Consider the following 17,023-nt stretch of genomic DNA (forward strand, 5'->3'; position numbering starts at 1 on the left):
TGTTCAGTTCACAATGGTGTCAAGCAATAACTATCTCCTGCAAGAACACTTTAACCCATCTCCATCTGGTATTTTCTGACATTATCACTGTCCAAACCATCAAAGACCTGGAATCGTTAGAAGCTAAAATGAGCCAGCAAAAGTAAGTGTCCTAAATTGGGCTAAAGCAGATCAAAGGAAAGGCATTCTACAGCAAGTGGCCCATTTTTACATTTACTAATATTTTTTTCCACTTGGAGAAGGCACATGGATGAAATTCATTGTTTTGGATGAAATCTAGCTGTAACAGCACTCAAGTGCATTAAAATTGAGGGCAGGCCATTCTGCTTATTGACACAACATCACTGGTAGACCAAAGCTATTTGTATGTTACCTATTGTATTGGCTAGCTCTGACTTCACTGATCACACCACCCAAACTTTCATTTTCCAAAACTTTTGAGAGGTCTGGTGAATGTTGTAGTTTCTTTTTAAGTCAAATCTGTCATTTTATCAACTCAAGGAAACTGGAATCTTGAAATTCCAAACCTAACAACATTCACAAGATGAATTGCAGTAGTTTAAGAAAATAGTTTTTTTTTCTGGATAACTAGAATTGCTCAGTGATGCCTGTTTCTAAATTGGTAAAGAAAATTATCTAATTTAAAAAGAAACAGTAATGTATGCCATATAAGACATGATTTTTTTTGATAAATTCATAACACGTCAAGTTAAATTGGGGAAAAAATTGTGTAAGCAATTGACTTAAATCACCATTTCTATTTTTATTTATTGTTTCCTTGTTTCTTATTTTTCACCTACATGATACTTGACTCGGATGTACAGAAAATTTCTCCAAGTGAAGATTAGGCAAACTGAAACCATTTTTTCAGTCTCTTCTGCAAATTAATTTTACTGGCTTCAACTTCTTCTTGCTGACTCTACCTCAGCCATTGTCCAAGGTTGAACAACATGATTTTTAGAACTTTGATGTGAAGCTGTCCCCAAATTTTCAACGTCACCAAGAATACCCAATTCTATCTCTGTAACTTCACATGTCTCTGCCTCAAATCATATTACTCTGAATTTGTACTTTTGTTACCTTCTTATTTTGATGCTCTCCAAAAGTTGATGTTTAATCTGTTATGTTGTATGATCAGGAGTGGGTGAAGCCACAGAATCAGTGATTTAATATTTGCTTTGATGTTTCTTTTAACAGTTTCCCAAGAAGATGATAAGACTTGGTATTCTATCTTTCCAATTGACAATGAGGAGCTGGTGTATGGAAGGTGGGAGGATAACATCATCTGGGATGACCAAGCCATGGATAAAATTTTGGAACCACCAGTGTTGACTCTTGACCCAAACGATGAAAACATTATTCTTGGTATGTTCTAAAGGAAGCATTTTACAACTAAAGAAGAACAATACAGGATAGAAACTGCCATGTCAAATTATAAAAAAATGAAAAGTTAGGAGGGAAAGATAATATAACTAGGACTGGGCTTTATGATCATTTGATCTTTTTTTTAATGGATCTTAGCTGATGCATGTACTTGAGACAGAAACTCCTGCTGAGTCCTCAAATTGTTTGATTCTCTTGATAACCAAGTCAATCAGTTCTCAACCCTGAGCATTTGCAATTCTTTGAAATTGAAAGTCCAAGTATTTGCTCAATTTTGTTCATTCAGTTTTCTGGGTAAAGAGACCAGGAGATATGGGGAATTGTAAGTTTCTGCATTTCGTACTGTGGTGGGGAGCTAGAACGGCAAACGGTGCTGGTGCCGGGTAGCCAAGCTAACGGTGGGTTGGCAGAGGGCTGCAGGTTGAACTCACAGGAAAGAGGCAACTGGGCTAATGTTCAGGAGTAGGGATAGAGCAGGGGTCCCCAACCTTTTTTGCACTGCAGACCGGTTTAATATTGACAATATTCTTGTGGACTGGCCGACCCTGGGGGGGTGGCGGTAGGGTTGACAACGGACAAGAGTAGCAGTCAAGTGCATTGAACTTACCCCAAGAAAGACTACAATGACCATGAAGCCTTGCGTGGGCACCAGTGCGCATGCGTGTACCTGCCAATTTCTTTCTGCAAATTGTTTTTGGCGATTCTGTTCACGGGGGGGGGGGGGGGGGGGGCGTTAATCACGACCGGAATATAGATGATAAGTGGCTAATACACTCAATTTCATTTCTAACGAATTTAATATTAAACACACATCACGTATTTTTCTCGCATGAATATAGTGATAAGTCAATTATCAGGGGAGGACAGGGGAGCTTGAAGTAGGTGTTGAACGAACTTCCAGTAGAAGTGGTAGAGGCAGGTTCGATATTATCATTTAAAGAAAAATTGGATAGCTATATGGACAGGAAAGGAATGGAAGGTTATGGGCTGAGTGCAGGTCAGTGGGACCAGGTGAGAATAAGCATTCGGCACGGACTAGAAGGGCAGAGATCGCCTATTTCCGTGTTGTAATTGTTATATAAGCAAGTCAATAGCATCATAACATTTTAAGTAACATTTGGTTATTAAACACACAGCACATATTTTCCCCGTATGAACATATAAAATCATTGCAACACACCAATATTCGCTGAATCAGTGGGAGCCCTGGGCTTGTTTCCCTGCAACAAGACAGTCCTATTGAGGGGTGATGGGAGACAGCGATACTGAAGGGGGTTCCTTATTTCCATTCTATTCCGCAATTTCGTTTTCGTTGCATTCATTGCAGAAAACTCCGCTTCACAGAAAAATATTGGAAACGAAAGCAACGTTTTCAGTGCTTTCGTGGCTATCTCAGGATATTTAGCCCTGACTTTGATCCAGAATGCCGGCAGAGCTGTTATGTCAAACATACTTTTCAGCCCGCTGTCATTTGCAAGCTCGAGGAGTTGATCTCCTTCCCGCGCTGACGTGGATGACGCGAGGGTAATGACCTCACGTGCGTTCAAGTTCAACAGTGGGCATGACAGGGAATGAGGAAAGGTGAAGCTGACTCATATCGCCAAATCATATCGTTTCCTCGCGGCCCGGTAGCGCATGCTTTGCAGCCCGGTAGTTGGAGACTGCTGGGATAGAGGACCAGTAACTGGATAGACAGATGGTCAGGCAGATGATCAGTGGTGATAGGTGTCTGATTGAGCAAGAGGTAAATTATTAATGAAAAGATGAAATTAATGCACTGTTTTTCCATGATAAGTGCAGAATCAACACTTTGCAGAATTATTTAACAATGTAAAATAAAAATAAATCAGTGTTTAATATATAAAGTAAATTGGGCAACTGTTTTATATGGAAGTGAATGCCTAATTTTAAAAATAGTCAGGAAATCTCTCTTCTAGTCTGCTGTTGAAGTGTGTCATATTGGTGTTGTGCTCTTTCAGATGAGATGTTTAGTCACGGATCCATCCTACCATTCAGATGTGCCTTGCGCAAATCACAAAGCAAAGTTGTAGTTCTCCTAGTTAGTTGTTATTCAGCTAGCATATTGAAATACTTCATTTACTAATTTACTTTGCCATCTTTGTGGGACCTTATTGTGAAATGAACTGACTGCCTTCGATCCTTAAATTAGTACAATAATGCTATAAACATATATTTAATTGGTTGTGAATTGCTTTTGGACTTCCTAATATATATGTATGTATTTCTTTGTGAGTCACAGGAGTAGGAGATAAGTAGGATTTTGCTCAATACTTGGTGGTTAAATTTATAAATAATAGTAGTCAGTAGTGGTGTGACAGTAGCTGCTTTCTGGCTTTAAACCACTGGAATCAGCCGTTCATGATGTGATGTTTTCTGTTTCATAATGTACACTCCTTTATTTAATGTCACAGCTAATTATTTTAGATGTACATTCATGTCTTTTCTGCATTGTTCCAGAAATTCCTGATGAGAAAGAGGAGATGACATCTAACTCTCCTTCCAAGGAAAATAAGAAAGAATCATCAGCTCGGAAGAGCAGGATCCTGTTAGGAAAAACTGGTGTCATCAAAGATGAACCACAACAGGTTAGCAGGGTTGGGATAAAATCTTCTCATCAGATGATGAATGATGTAATAAAGTCCTGATTTCTGTTGTTAATAGCTTTTAGAATCTACTATTGTATAATACAATCTGTTTTGCAATGTAAGATTCAGAGTTCACAGCAGAATTCCAGCAGCCCTTTTTCGTTACTTTTAAGTAATTTTGTGAGATCATAATAACATTACCTATAAACGTAAAATGCACTTTAATAGTCTCTTATTGTGGCTCATGTAACTGGATTGTATAACAGAGGATATAACCACACTTGCCTTTTTTCAAGACTTTATTGCTTGTTACCGGATGACTAATCAAGAACAGTTTACAGGGAAGGATCGATCTATCAATGTCGGAACCATTTGATAAACATTATTCACAGCTCAGTCCTCCTGCACCATTTCAAATATATTTCTTCACCTGTATTTTGTCTTACTCCATCGTGAGCAATTATTTGTTTTCATTATTGTGATAGGAACTTAATTAAGAAGTAAATGTAACTTTTGTATTCTGAGTGAAAACAGTGAGGGAGCCTCTCAGTTAAATTCAGCCAGAAGATTTTTGATCTCTAATGAGTGTTTAGGGTCTGAGTAGTGATAAATTCTACATTTCAACAAACATAGAAGGATACCACAGTTGGCAAAAAGATGAGATTTTAAGTAAGGAGTGAATTGTATGCTTTTCTCAAGTTGGACATATTTTGCCAGCTGTTACCCAATATGAAGTGAAATATTAGCATTTATTGTCATGACTTGTGATCTGCGCAGATGCAGTGGCAAATAACGTTTGCAGGTCTGTGTGCAGTCAACTATACATGTAGATTGCCTGTATTTTTTGATAGAATATATGACAACATAGTACAGGAACAGACCCTGTGATGCGCAATGTCTATGCTGAATATTTGTATCTTGTTTGTTGTATGTGGTTGTACTCCTTGCATTGTCAATGCCACTTAGGACATAATTATATATACCTACAGTATGCATGCTCTTACTCATTACGTTGTATACTGAACTATTGCAATGGCATATAAGAATGTGCTTTCCTCAGTATCCCTTGTGTCTTTGGTAGAACATGTCACAACCAGAAGTCAAGGACCCCTGGAACCTTTCCAATGATGAGTTCTACTATCCCAAACAGCAAGGCTTGCGAGGGACATTTGGAGGGAACATTATTCAGGTGAGTGGAGCTGGGTGTTTGTACTTCTCCTGAGTATGAGTTTGTCAGTCATACTCCAAATTTGGAAATCACAAATTGGTAAATATACATGGGAGGGAATTTAATGACTTTACAGTTAAGGTAGCCAGACAGTAATTAGGTGTGGGGTCCTGACTGCCCTTTTACTCCAAGCACTACTTACTCCAGCAAATAGTAATTATTCGAGATTAGAAACCAAACACAAGTAGAATCCTCGACCATTGATGTGTGTGAGTGAGTCAGCTCCTTGCAGTTTTCACTCTGTGGAGTCACCAGTAGAAGATCATGTATAACCAAAACAACCTTAAGTACACAAGGTTTGTTTTGACAAAAGATTAATAAACTAGCCTTCTTTTGAGTGTTGCTTTGTATATTTACAGTAATAACCATATAACAATTACAGCACGGAAACAGGCCATCTCGGCCCTTCTAGTCCATGCTGAACTCTTACTCTTACCTAGTCCCACCGACCTGCACTCAGCCCATAACCCTCCATTCCTTTACTGTCCATATAGCTATCCAATTTAACTTTAAGTGACAATATCGAACCTGCCTCAACCACTTGTGCTGGAAGCTCGTTCCACATAGCTACCACTCTCTGAGTAAAGAAGTTCCCCCTCATGTTACCCCTAAACTTTTGCCCTTTAACTCTCAACTCATGTCCTCTTGTTTGAATCTCCCCCACTCTCAATGGAAAAAGCCTATCTGTACTGTCTTAATTTTGTTGACATCTTTCCTATAATTCGATGACCAGAACTGTACACAATACTCCAAATTTGGCCTTACCAATGCCTTGTACAATTTCAATATTACATCCCAACTCCTATACTCAATGCTCTGATTATTATAAAGGCCAGCATACCAAAAGCTTTCTTCACCACCCTATCCACATGAGATTTCACCTTCAGGGAACTATGCACCATTATTCCTAGATCCCACTGTTCTACTGCATTCTTCAATGCCCTACCATTTACCATGTATGTCCTATTTTGATTAGTCCTACCAAAATGTAGCACCTTGCATTTATCAGCATTAAACTCCAACTGCCATCTTTCAGCCCACTCTTCTAACTGGCCTAAATCTCTCTGCAAGCTTTGAAGACCTACTTCATTATCCACAACTCCACCTATCTTAGTATCATCTCCATACTTACTAATCCAATTTACACCCCATCATCCAGATCATTGATATATATGACAAACAACATTGGACCCAGTACAGATTCCTGAAGCACACCACTAGTCACTGGCCTGCAATCTGACAAACAGTTATCCGCCACTACTCTCTGGCGTCTCCCATCCAGCCACTGCTGAATCCATTTTACTACTTCAATATTAATACTTAACGATTGAACCTTCCTAACTAATCTTCCGTGTGGAACCTTGTCAAAGGCCTTACTGAAGTCCATATAGACAACATCCACCGCTTTACCCTCGCCACTTTTCAAGTAACCTCTTCAAAAAATTCAATAAGATTTGTCAAACATGACTTTCCACGTACAAATCCATGTTGACTGTTCCTAATCAGACCCTGTCTATCCAGATAATTATATATACCATCTTTAAGAATACTTACCATCAATTTACCCACCACTGACGTCAAACTCACAGGCCGATAATTGCTAGGTTTACTCTTAGAACCCTTTTTAAACAATGGAACAACATGAGCAATATGCCAATCCTTCGGCACCATCCCCGTTTCTAATGACATTTGAAATATTTCTGTCAGAGCCCCTGCTATTTCCACACTAACCTCCCTCAAGGTCCTAGGGAATATCCTGTCAGGACCCGGAGACTTATCCACTTTAATATTCCTTAAAAGCTCCAGTACTTCCTCTTCTTTAATCATCATAGTTTCCATAACTACCCTACTTGTTTCCCTTACCTTACACAATTCAATATCCTTCTCCTTAGTGAATACTGAAGAAAAGAAATTGTTCAAAATCTCCCCCATCTCTTTTGGTTTCACACATAGCCGCCCACTGATTCTCTTAACGGACCAATTTTATCCCTCACTATCCTTTTGCTATTAATATAACTGTAGAAACCCTTTGGATTTATTTTCACCTTACTTGCCAAAGCAACCTCGTATCTTCTTTTAGCTTTTCTAATTTCTTTCTTAAGATTCTTTTTACATTCTTTATATTCCTCGAGCACCTCATTTACTCCAAGCTGCCTATATTTATTGTAGATCTCTCTCTTTTTCCAAACCAAGTTTCCAATATCCCTTGAGAACCACGGCTCTCTCAATCTTTTAACCTTTCCTTTCAACCTAACAGGAACATAAAGATTCTGTACCCTCAAAATTTCACCTTTAAATGACCTCCATTTCTCTATTACATCCTTCCCATAAAACAAATTGTCCCAATCCACTCCTAAATCTTTTCGCCTCTCCTCAAAGTTAGCCTTTCTGCAATCCAAAATCTCAACCCTGGGTCCAGTCCTATCCTTCTCCATAATTATATTGAAACTAATGACATTGTGATCACTGGATCCGAAGTGCTCCCCAACACATACCTCTGTCACCTGACCTATCTCATTCCCTAACAGGAGATCCAACACTGCCCTTTCTCTTGTTGGTACCTCTATGTATTGCTGCAAAAAACTATCTTGCACACATTCTACAAACTCCAAACCATCTAGCCCTTTTACAGAATGGATTTCCCAGTCTATGTGTGGAAAATTAAAATCTCCCACAATCACAACCTTGTGCTTACTACAAATATCTGCTATCTCCTTACAAATTTGCTCCTCCAATTCTCGCTTCCCATTAGGTGGTCTATAAAACACCCCTATAAGCGTTACTACACCTTTTCCATTCCTCAATTCCACCCAAATAGCCTCCCTAAATGATTCCTCTAATCTATCCTGCCAAAGCACCACAGTAATATTTTCTCTTGACAAGCAGTGCAACACCTCCCCCTCTAGCCCCTCTGATTCTATCACACCTGAAGCAGCGAAATCCAGGAATATTTAGTTGTCAATTACACCCCTCCTGTAGCCATGTTTTACTAATAGCTACAACATCATATTTCCAGGTATCAATCCATGGTCTAAGCTCATCCACCTTTCTTACAATGCTCCTAGCATTAAAATAGATGCATTTAAGAAACTCTCCACCTCTTACTCTCTGTTTATCCCTAATGGTGTAAACAACTTTGTTATCTTTTTCTTCCTTCTCCCCTACATCTTCGGTCTGAGCGCTCCAGTTCTCTGTCCCTTACTTATCCTGCCTCACACACTGTCTACTAGCTTTCTCTATTTGTGAACTAACCTTCTCTCTCCTAGTCTCTTCAATTTGATTCCCACCCCCCATCCATTCTCGTTTAAAGTCTCCCCAGTAGCCTTTGCAAATCTCCCCGCCAGGATATTGGTCCCCCTAGGATTCAAGTGCAACCTGTCCTTTTTGTACAGGTCACACCTGCGCCAAAAGAAGTCCCAATGATCCAGAAACTTGAATCCCTGCCCCCTGCTCCAATCCCTCAACCATGCATTTATCCTCCACCTCATTCCATTCCTACTCTCACTGTCGCGTGGCACAGGCAGTAATCCTGAGATTACTACCTTTGCGGTCCTTCTTCTCAACTCCCTTCCTAACTCCCTATATTCTCCTTTTAGGACCTCTTCCCTTTTCCTAATTTCTGTTTTTGTTTTAAAATTTATAATACAGTGGATTCCGATTAATTTGTTCATCAGTTAGTTGGAACAATTCTTAAAGAACAAAAACTAATCAAAAAAGTAGCTGGGATTCCTTGTTTATTTGGACGTTATGCTGTTTAATTGGGACTGGAGACTGTTGTCGAACAGTTTCTAACTAGCATCAATTGCATGAACTTATGTGACAGACAAGTGGCCGTCATTTGTGTGTTTTTGGTTCAAAAAGCAGTAGTTATTGTAACTGATAGTTAATGTGAAATAGGCAGTGAGACCACTTAGAATTATTTTGCTAACAGTGATTTCAAGCATTCAGGCTTAGAGATGCCAGAAATGGCTGGAAATAAGGATGAAATGATTTCTCTACTTCAACAAGTTTGGAACTATGAAAAATTTAAAGGTATTGATTATCATCTTTAATGTTACAATGAAAATAAAGATTTGGAGGATGCAATCGTCATAAGCATTGTATGAAAGCAATACGTTGTCTACACTAATTTTGTTCATTTGTACTCAATCAAAAAATCCGGCAGTGTGTTGGTTGTCTGTCATGTGTGACAATGACAATGAAACCCTGTGCGGGAGAGATTTTAAAGTGGAAAAGCCAATAAACTAGGACAGTTCCATTCTCTTGACCTGGGAAGTCTGGGTCCAGTGGTACGAGAAGTTGTCACAAACTGGTGTCTTCCTTGGTTACAGTGGATAACCATGAATTCTTCTGTGCCTTATCATGCCTTTGCTCTCCTCGAAGCATTGCAGAACTGTCCTCTTGGCTGTTGGATCCTTTTACTTGATTTGTGATGTGCTAGTGAAAAATTGCATTTTTAAAAACTAAACTGGTTAATATTTTTGGAAGGGAACAGTATAGTATAATACAGGAAAAGAACAGGAAAATAGAATTAGCATAGATAGTTCTGATTGAAGAATGAGCATTGATACTGGGTTGACAGGCTGAATGCTTTCCTTTTCTGGTGTGATTTCTATTTTCCTAAGATGAAGATTTTATAGAAGATCAGCTTAAGGAGAATGTTCAAGTGAGTTCACCAATCATCACAAAGGAAAAAAGTGGGATTATTGTTTATCTGGCAGACAAGATAGCTGGGTAATAGTGGGACAATGTGGAGAAGTAAAACAGTTGAAAAGAGGCAAAAGGTTGATTAAGGCACTGGGACAGGTCAGTTTATACCCAACAAAATAAAATATTACATTTATTTAGGACCTTTGTGCAGAAAATTTTTCCAAGGTGCTTCAAAGACACAATATAAATAAAATGACTATTGAGCCAAAAAGGGGATATTTGGAGTGATGATCAAGATTTGATATGAGAGGTGGATTTAATAAGAAAAGAAAATAGATGGTGTGAAGAGGGTCCAGCAGAAATTTCCAGAACATTGAGCCCAGGCACATGATGTCAAATATGGATCCCAACAAAATATTGGGCCGATTTAAGTTTTTTTGGGAGGTTTCAGGGCTGGAAAAATTATAATGAAACAGAAAGGGGTCAGCCATGGAAAATCTTCATATGAAAAATTGAGAGAACTTATAAAAACAAAAGAGCTTTGTACCATCTGCACACATCTGGAATCTGACCCAGTGTCAGGTTGATGTTGCCAAGGGGCAGCCTGTGGTTGAGGAAGCTCAGGATGAATCTTTGGCTTATAGTGAAAATAAGGCTCTGGCAGGTGAGAGTCTGATTGGAGTGATTTAAACTAATTATTTGCAGAAAAGATGTGTACAGCTTTTCAAATTCAATGACTTTAAAGTACTGAAGAATAAAAAGCAGTTGGGGATGAAGGTGTAGTTGTAACTTGGCCATAGAGGGAAATTAACAGACAGCTTTGATGAAGCTCCAGAAATGCTACTAAACAAGTTAACTATGGGAAGGATCCAAGTGGTTGTAAAGAAAACAAAAGCTCTGTTGGAGCTGTGTTCTGCAGGACAATCCTCAAGTAGTGAGTAATCACAGCACAAGAGAATGATACTTGAGAGACAGAATATCGATGGATTTAGAAGTTATGTGGTGCTGGAGTAGTGGAGAAAAAGAAGAAAGAAGTTTCTTTTTGCCTGAGACAAATGTATCAACAATCAGGAAAGGAAGAAGTTGTGCCGAATTAATAAATGACTAGACAACGGGATGACCTGTTGGGACACCCTTTGAGAGAAGGGTAGCACAGTCTGATGTGGCCAGAATGAACATTAAGTTTACCTGAATGCTATTGCTATCTCTTTGATCTGGAAATTAAAGAAGAAAAACTCAGCTTATTAAAGAAGAAAGACGCCTAGCAAAACAAATATGTTACCAGAATGAACATTAAATATCATGAAGTAAATTTGAAGGAATCGGGCTTGCTGGGTCGGGTCTGGAACTAAATGTCCGATGTAATGATGGATTTGACCTTGAATAATCACAGAAGAATTCCATCAATTCCTAGTTGGAATGACTTCTTTGGCACCAAAGGATGTCATTTGGAAGAGGCAATTGTATTGTCTGATGTTTTTCCTGAACTCGTTTGCAATAGGTTCATCATTGCTGTACAAATTGAGGAGTTCATTAGGTAGAGGCTGCAAATTGCCTATCCTGACCTTTCCCTTCATACAGCAGAAACGTGCAGTTTCTCCAGTGAATAGGAAGGCACGACAGTGAGGGCATACTCTGGTCATCAAACCAACATCAGCAGAAGTGTGACAGCATGTGAGTCGTGCATTTTGCCTTGCTCTTTCTCTGTCGAGGTATTGTCGTCGAAAGCGGCCATTGTCGTTTTCAGCAACTCTCGCAATAATTACTCTATGCCGCATATTCTCAAGTTGATCTCTCCTTTTCTCCTCTGTCTCTTCCTTTCTCCTCCTCCTCTGCCTGTTTTTGTCATTCTGGAGACGCGCAGCCCTTTCATCCTTCATCTCTTCATTTCTTCTACCATTTGTTCTTTCTGACCCTGGAGTCGTGCGGCCCTGGCCTGATCAGATTCTTGTTCTCTCCTCCATCTGTGCCTATTGTCATTTTGGAGACGTGCATGCCTCTCCTCCTCTGTCTCGTCTTCTGTCATCTTTTTTGTCCTGACTCTTTGATCCTGGAGTCGTGCGGCCCTGGCCTCATCTGATTGTTGTTCTCTCCCTCTCCTTGCCGCTTCCCGACAACATTTGACATCATCTCTTGACCATAATGTCCCCCTTCTCTTTCAACGCGGCACAATTAGGCTATCCATATATTTTTACCCTCATGCTTGATAGAAGATAGGAAGCAGTAACACCAAAGCCTCCAAGCTGCTGAGGCTGATCGTGTGCATGCATTGGTCTGTGGCGTCGCGGTCTCTATGGAAGGTGGAAGGGGCTCTGTGAGCATCATGAGGCGCTGCTGAGGCTGGCAGTGCGCATGCGTTGGGCTGTGGCGTCGCGGTGTCCATGATGGCTGATCGGGTCTTGGGTGAAAGGCAGCCTGTTGATTTTTGGCGAATGAGTAATTTTATACAAATATATAACCCTGAACTTTGCCCGCATTCTGTAAGTTAGCACATTTTAATTCGATTTAGCCAAAAACAGTGCCGCTGTAATGCATGGTTTGCGCTAATTGGAGATCACAAACAGACAGACAGAGCATGAGAGTTTTAGTAGTATATAGATTATAAACTTACTAGGGCAGATAGAGAGCTAAAGGCTGAACAATAGATAATGTGCATTGGAAGGAATTATTCCAGTATTGAAGTCAGAAGTAAAGGAACGTGATGAGTAAGCATTAGAAGGAAATAATTATGAATCCGATGCATATGATTAAGACCCAGAGGGTAGAAATGCCACCTGGACTAACAAGTTTAAGGACATTGTTAATGTAGGTGTGGGGCATCCTTAAGGAGAGAAATGTTTAGAGAACACATGAACGGTGGCTTACAGAAGTGCTGAGGCTGGGGTGAGCTGAGGAGAAAATTGAAATTTTCTCCCAGATTAGGGGCATAGTGGACATCACGGAAGGCTATCAAAGCATGCAGCGTGATCTGGACTAGCTGGAGAAATGACCGATAGAATTCAATGCAGACGTATGAGGTGTTGCAATTTGGGAGGACAAACCAGGGTAGGACTCACACAGTGAATGGAGGAGGAGTGCAGTAGAACAGAGGGATCTGGGAATACGGATTCATAATCCTTTTAAAGTGGTATCAAAGGTAGATCGGGTCATAAAGAGAGCTTTTTGACACATTGGCCTTCATTAATCAAAATATGGAGTACAAGAGTAGGGATGTTATGTTGAAGTTGTTTAAGACGTTGGTGAGGCCTAATTTGGAGTGTTGTGTGCAGTTCTGGTTACCTACCTACAGGAAAGATATCAATAAGATTGGAAAAGTACAGAGAAGATTTACAAGAATGTTAACAGAACTTGAGCACCTGAGTTATAGGGAGAGGTTCAATAGTTTCGTTTCGTATCAGAGAAACGTATGCAATATTATGCAATCTGAAATTCTTGTTCTTCACAGGCATACATGAAATCAGAAAAGTGCCCAAAAGAATGAGTGACAGTAATAACGTTAGAACCTCAAAGCCCCCCTCCTCCCCCCACACACAGTAGCAAGTCAACGACCCTCTCTCTCCCCCACTTACTTCAGAAAAAAAGCATCAGCACCCTCCACCCACCAAGCAAACAATAATGAAGCCCCCAAGAAAGACCGTGATCTGCAGTACAACAAAAACTAATCGTTCACCCCCCATGATTCAACATACTACAGGCTCTCTCTCTCCCCCCACAATAATGGGGCAGAAAGGTGTCACCTTTAATAACGATAGGGGAGACATAAACAAAAGAAGTCACTGATTTGCAATGATAAAGTCTGCCGTGTGGCTTTTTTCCCCCGAGTTCACCGACTCAGAAATAAACTATCCCCACCAATGAGAGAGAGAGCGATTTGCCGAGTACAGAGGCTCCGTCAGTCGATCTGCTTTTCCCGCTGTTCCGTCTTCTCCTGCGACGCTTCATTCGGCAGCACTGGCATAGAGTTGGCTCATCCACAGGGCTGAGAAGCCTTGGAACCCCGAAGACACGCTCGTCTTGTAGGCCGCGTCCTTGGGATATCCTAAAAGCGACCCTGGGAGCAGGTTTCACCACTGCAAAGAACTGAAGCCTGAGTGTTAACTCTAGGTCAGAGTCTCTAACAGAACCCTTGAAAAGGAAAAAGAGAGGCATTAAAGGTAGAAATTAAGCTGTTTGCACAGATGAGCTCGAAGAAGCCGCTGTGAAACACCACTGTTAAATAGGCCCAGACTTTATTCCCCAGAGCGTAGCAGAATGAGATTTGATAGGTATATAAAATTGAGGAGTTTGTATATTGTAAGTACCCCAGGATTTTTTTCATTGAGGTTGGATAAGAATAGAACTAAAGGTCATAAGTTAAGGGTGAAAGATGAAATATTTAAGGGGAACCTCAGGGGAAACTTGATTTAGAGGGTGGTGAGAGTGTGGAATGAGATGCCAGCGGAAGCAGTGGATACAGGTTGAATTTCAACATTTAAGAGAAATTATTACAAGTGCATGGATAGGAGGGTTATGGAGGGTTATTGTCCAGATGGAACTAGGCAGAATAATAGTTTGGCATGGACTAGATGGGCCAAAGGGCTTGTTTCTGTGCTGTGGTACCTTACCATTCAAAATTACTCTGAAGAGACTGAAGGAGCCTAACCTTCAACTTTTCTGAATTAAGTTTAAATTCGCTTGCATATGTCGTGAAATTTCTTGTTTTGAGGCAGCAGTACAATGTGATATATAATAAAAAAAACTAAATTACAATAAGTAGTGCAAAAGGAGAGCAAAAATAGTGAGGCAGTGTACGTGGATTCATTATCTGTTCAGAAATCTGTTGGCAGAGGAGTAGAAACAGTTCCTAAAACATTGAGTGTGTGTTTTCAGCTCTTGTAACTCCTCCTTAATGGTAGCAATGAGAAGTTGCATGTTCTGAGTGACGGGGGTGCTTAATGATTGGTGCTGCCTTTTGATAGTACTCTTATTGCTGGGTTGGCTCGTACCCATGATAGAGCTGGCTGAGTTTGTATTTTCTGCAGCTTTTTCTGATCCTGTGTAATAGCCCCTCCATACCAGCCCGTGAGGCATCCCGTTAGAATGCTCTCCATGCTACATTTGTAGAAATTTGAGTGTCTTTGGTGACATGCCAGATCTCCTCCTACTCTGAATGAAATATAACTGCTGTCATGCCACCTTTGTAATTGCATCAAAATGTTGGGCTCAGGGTCAATCTTCAGAGATGTTGACACCCAGGAACTTGAAACTGTTCACCTTTCCACTGCTGATCCCTTGAGTAGAACTCGTGTGTGTTCCCTCAATTTCCCCCTTTTTGAAGTCCACAATCAGTTCCTTGGTCTTACTGACATTGAGTGCAAGGTGGTTGTTGTTGCGACACCACTCAACAAGCTGATCTACCTCACTCCTGCATGCCTCCACATCACCACCTGAAGTTCTGCCAACAATAGTCATCAGCAGATTTATAGATGGTGTTTGAGCTGTGCCTAGAACTATAATCAATAAGCAGCAGCCTGACATAGGTGTTGTTGTTGTCAAGTTGGTCCAAGGCCGAGTGGAGAGCCATTGAGGTTGCATCTGCTGTTGACCTATTGACCTATTTGGCAAAAGGCAAATTACTACGGGACCAGGTCCTTGGTTAGGCAGGAGTTAATTCTAGCCCCCTGACCAGCCTCTCAAAACACTTCACAGCAGATGTGAGTGCAACTGCATGATGGACATTGAGTTAGCTCACCCTGCTCTTCTTGGGCACTGTTATGATTGTCACATTTTAGAAACAGGTAGAGATCACTGACCGCAGCAGTGAGAGATTGAAGATGAACTTGATCACTCCTGTCAGTTGGCTGGCACAGGTTTTCAGTGCTCTACTAAGTACATCATCGGGGACTTATGCCTCGTCAGGGTTCACCCTCTTGAAAGATGTTCTGGTATGGGACCCTGACATAGAGATCACTGAGTCATAAGATGATGCAGAGGTTTCCACAGGTGTAGTTTTATTCTCCCTTTCAAAGCATGCAAAAGGTTGTTGAAGCATCACAGCCATTCATTCTGTTAGGTTTTTCCTTTAGGAAGTACTGGCCTGCAAACCCTGCCAGAGCTGACGTGCATCTGATTCTGTCTCTAACTTCAATCGGAATTGTTTTTTGCTCTTAAAATAGCCTTGCATATGTCATACTTGGACTTCTTGTTTATTTCTGGATCACTGCTCTTGAGTGCCACAGAACTAGCCTTTAGCAGATTGCTAATCTACTACTTCATCCACTGCTTTTGGTATGGGAATGTCAGGGTGTTCTCGAAGGCACACTCATCCACATGGGTCTTGATGAAGTCAGTGACAGCTGTGGCGTATTAATTTAGTTTCAAGGTGAATCCCTGAATATTGTCCAGTGCTCCGATTCAACACAGTACTGTAAGCACTCTTCTGCCTCCCTTTTGTTTTTTTTTTCATAACTGTTCCCAGAATAGTAATGGCAAAAAAGAACCAATAAAGTAATGCACCTAGAAATCGTTAGTACCTGTTTGAAAGATGAGCTAGGTACCTAAAGAGTAAAATGTTTCTAATGTTTTACTAAGCTTTAAGAAGGTATAAAATATGTATTTTTAAATCGTTATATTTTCATGTCAGCTTTTTATTGCATTAATGGTATGTGATATGAAACATTGGAATGTGTTTATTTCTATTATAAAGTTTATATATTGGTTTCTGTTGCAGCACTCTATCCCTGCTGTGGAACTCCGCCAGCCATTTTTCCCAACTCATATGGGCCCAATGAAACTCAGGCAGTACCATCGGCCATCACTGAAGAAGTATTCCTTTGGTGCTTTGTCACAGCCAGGGCCTCATGCTGTGTATCCACTCTTAAAACATATCAAGAAAAAAGCTAAGGTAAAGATCCCTGTTGACCACTTGGATGTTTATTTTAATTTAATTTTCTCTTTCTTATATGCATTGATAGTAGTGACTGGGGTCATTTTTTTATTTTCTAGTTCCACTCTGTTCTGTGTCCTTGTGTTTCATCTACCTGTATGTTTTTGGTTTTTGACCCTCCTATTTCCTTCACACAATTTTCACACTTTTTTTCTGACCATCTCAGGTTCATATTATTAAGTGGATAAGCATATGACTTCCTTTGTTGATGAACTAATAGCCATCTTCTAC

The 17,023-nt window shown here is 40.3% G+C and overlaps 1 protein-coding gene across 2 annotated transcripts in view; it reads left to right on the plus strand.

The window, feature by feature from the left end:
* taf1 (TAF1 RNA polymerase II, TATA box binding protein (TBP)-associated factor) overlaps positions 1-17,023 on the plus strand; it is a 158,148-nt gene that overhangs the window by 65,978 nt on the left and 75,147 nt on the right. For both annotated transcript variants that reach the window (XM_072270737.1, XM_072270738.1), the window contains 4 exons: positions 1,198-1,365; positions 3,862-3,989; positions 5,071-5,178; positions 16,577-16,750. In XM_072270737.1, coding sequence (XP_072126838.1) covers positions 1,198-1,365; positions 3,862-3,989; positions 5,071-5,178; positions 16,577-16,750 — 578 coding nt within the window. The remainder of the gene's footprint in view (positions 1-1,197; positions 1,366-3,861; positions 3,990-5,070; positions 5,179-16,576; positions 16,751-17,023) is intronic.

This window comes from Mobula birostris, chromosome 10 (assembly GCF_030028105.1).
Source record: "Mobula birostris isolate sMobBir1 chromosome 10, sMobBir1.hap1, whole genome shotgun sequence".
Lineage (NCBI taxonomy): Eukaryota > Metazoa > Chordata > Chondrichthyes > Myliobatiformes > Myliobatidae > Mobula > Mobula birostris.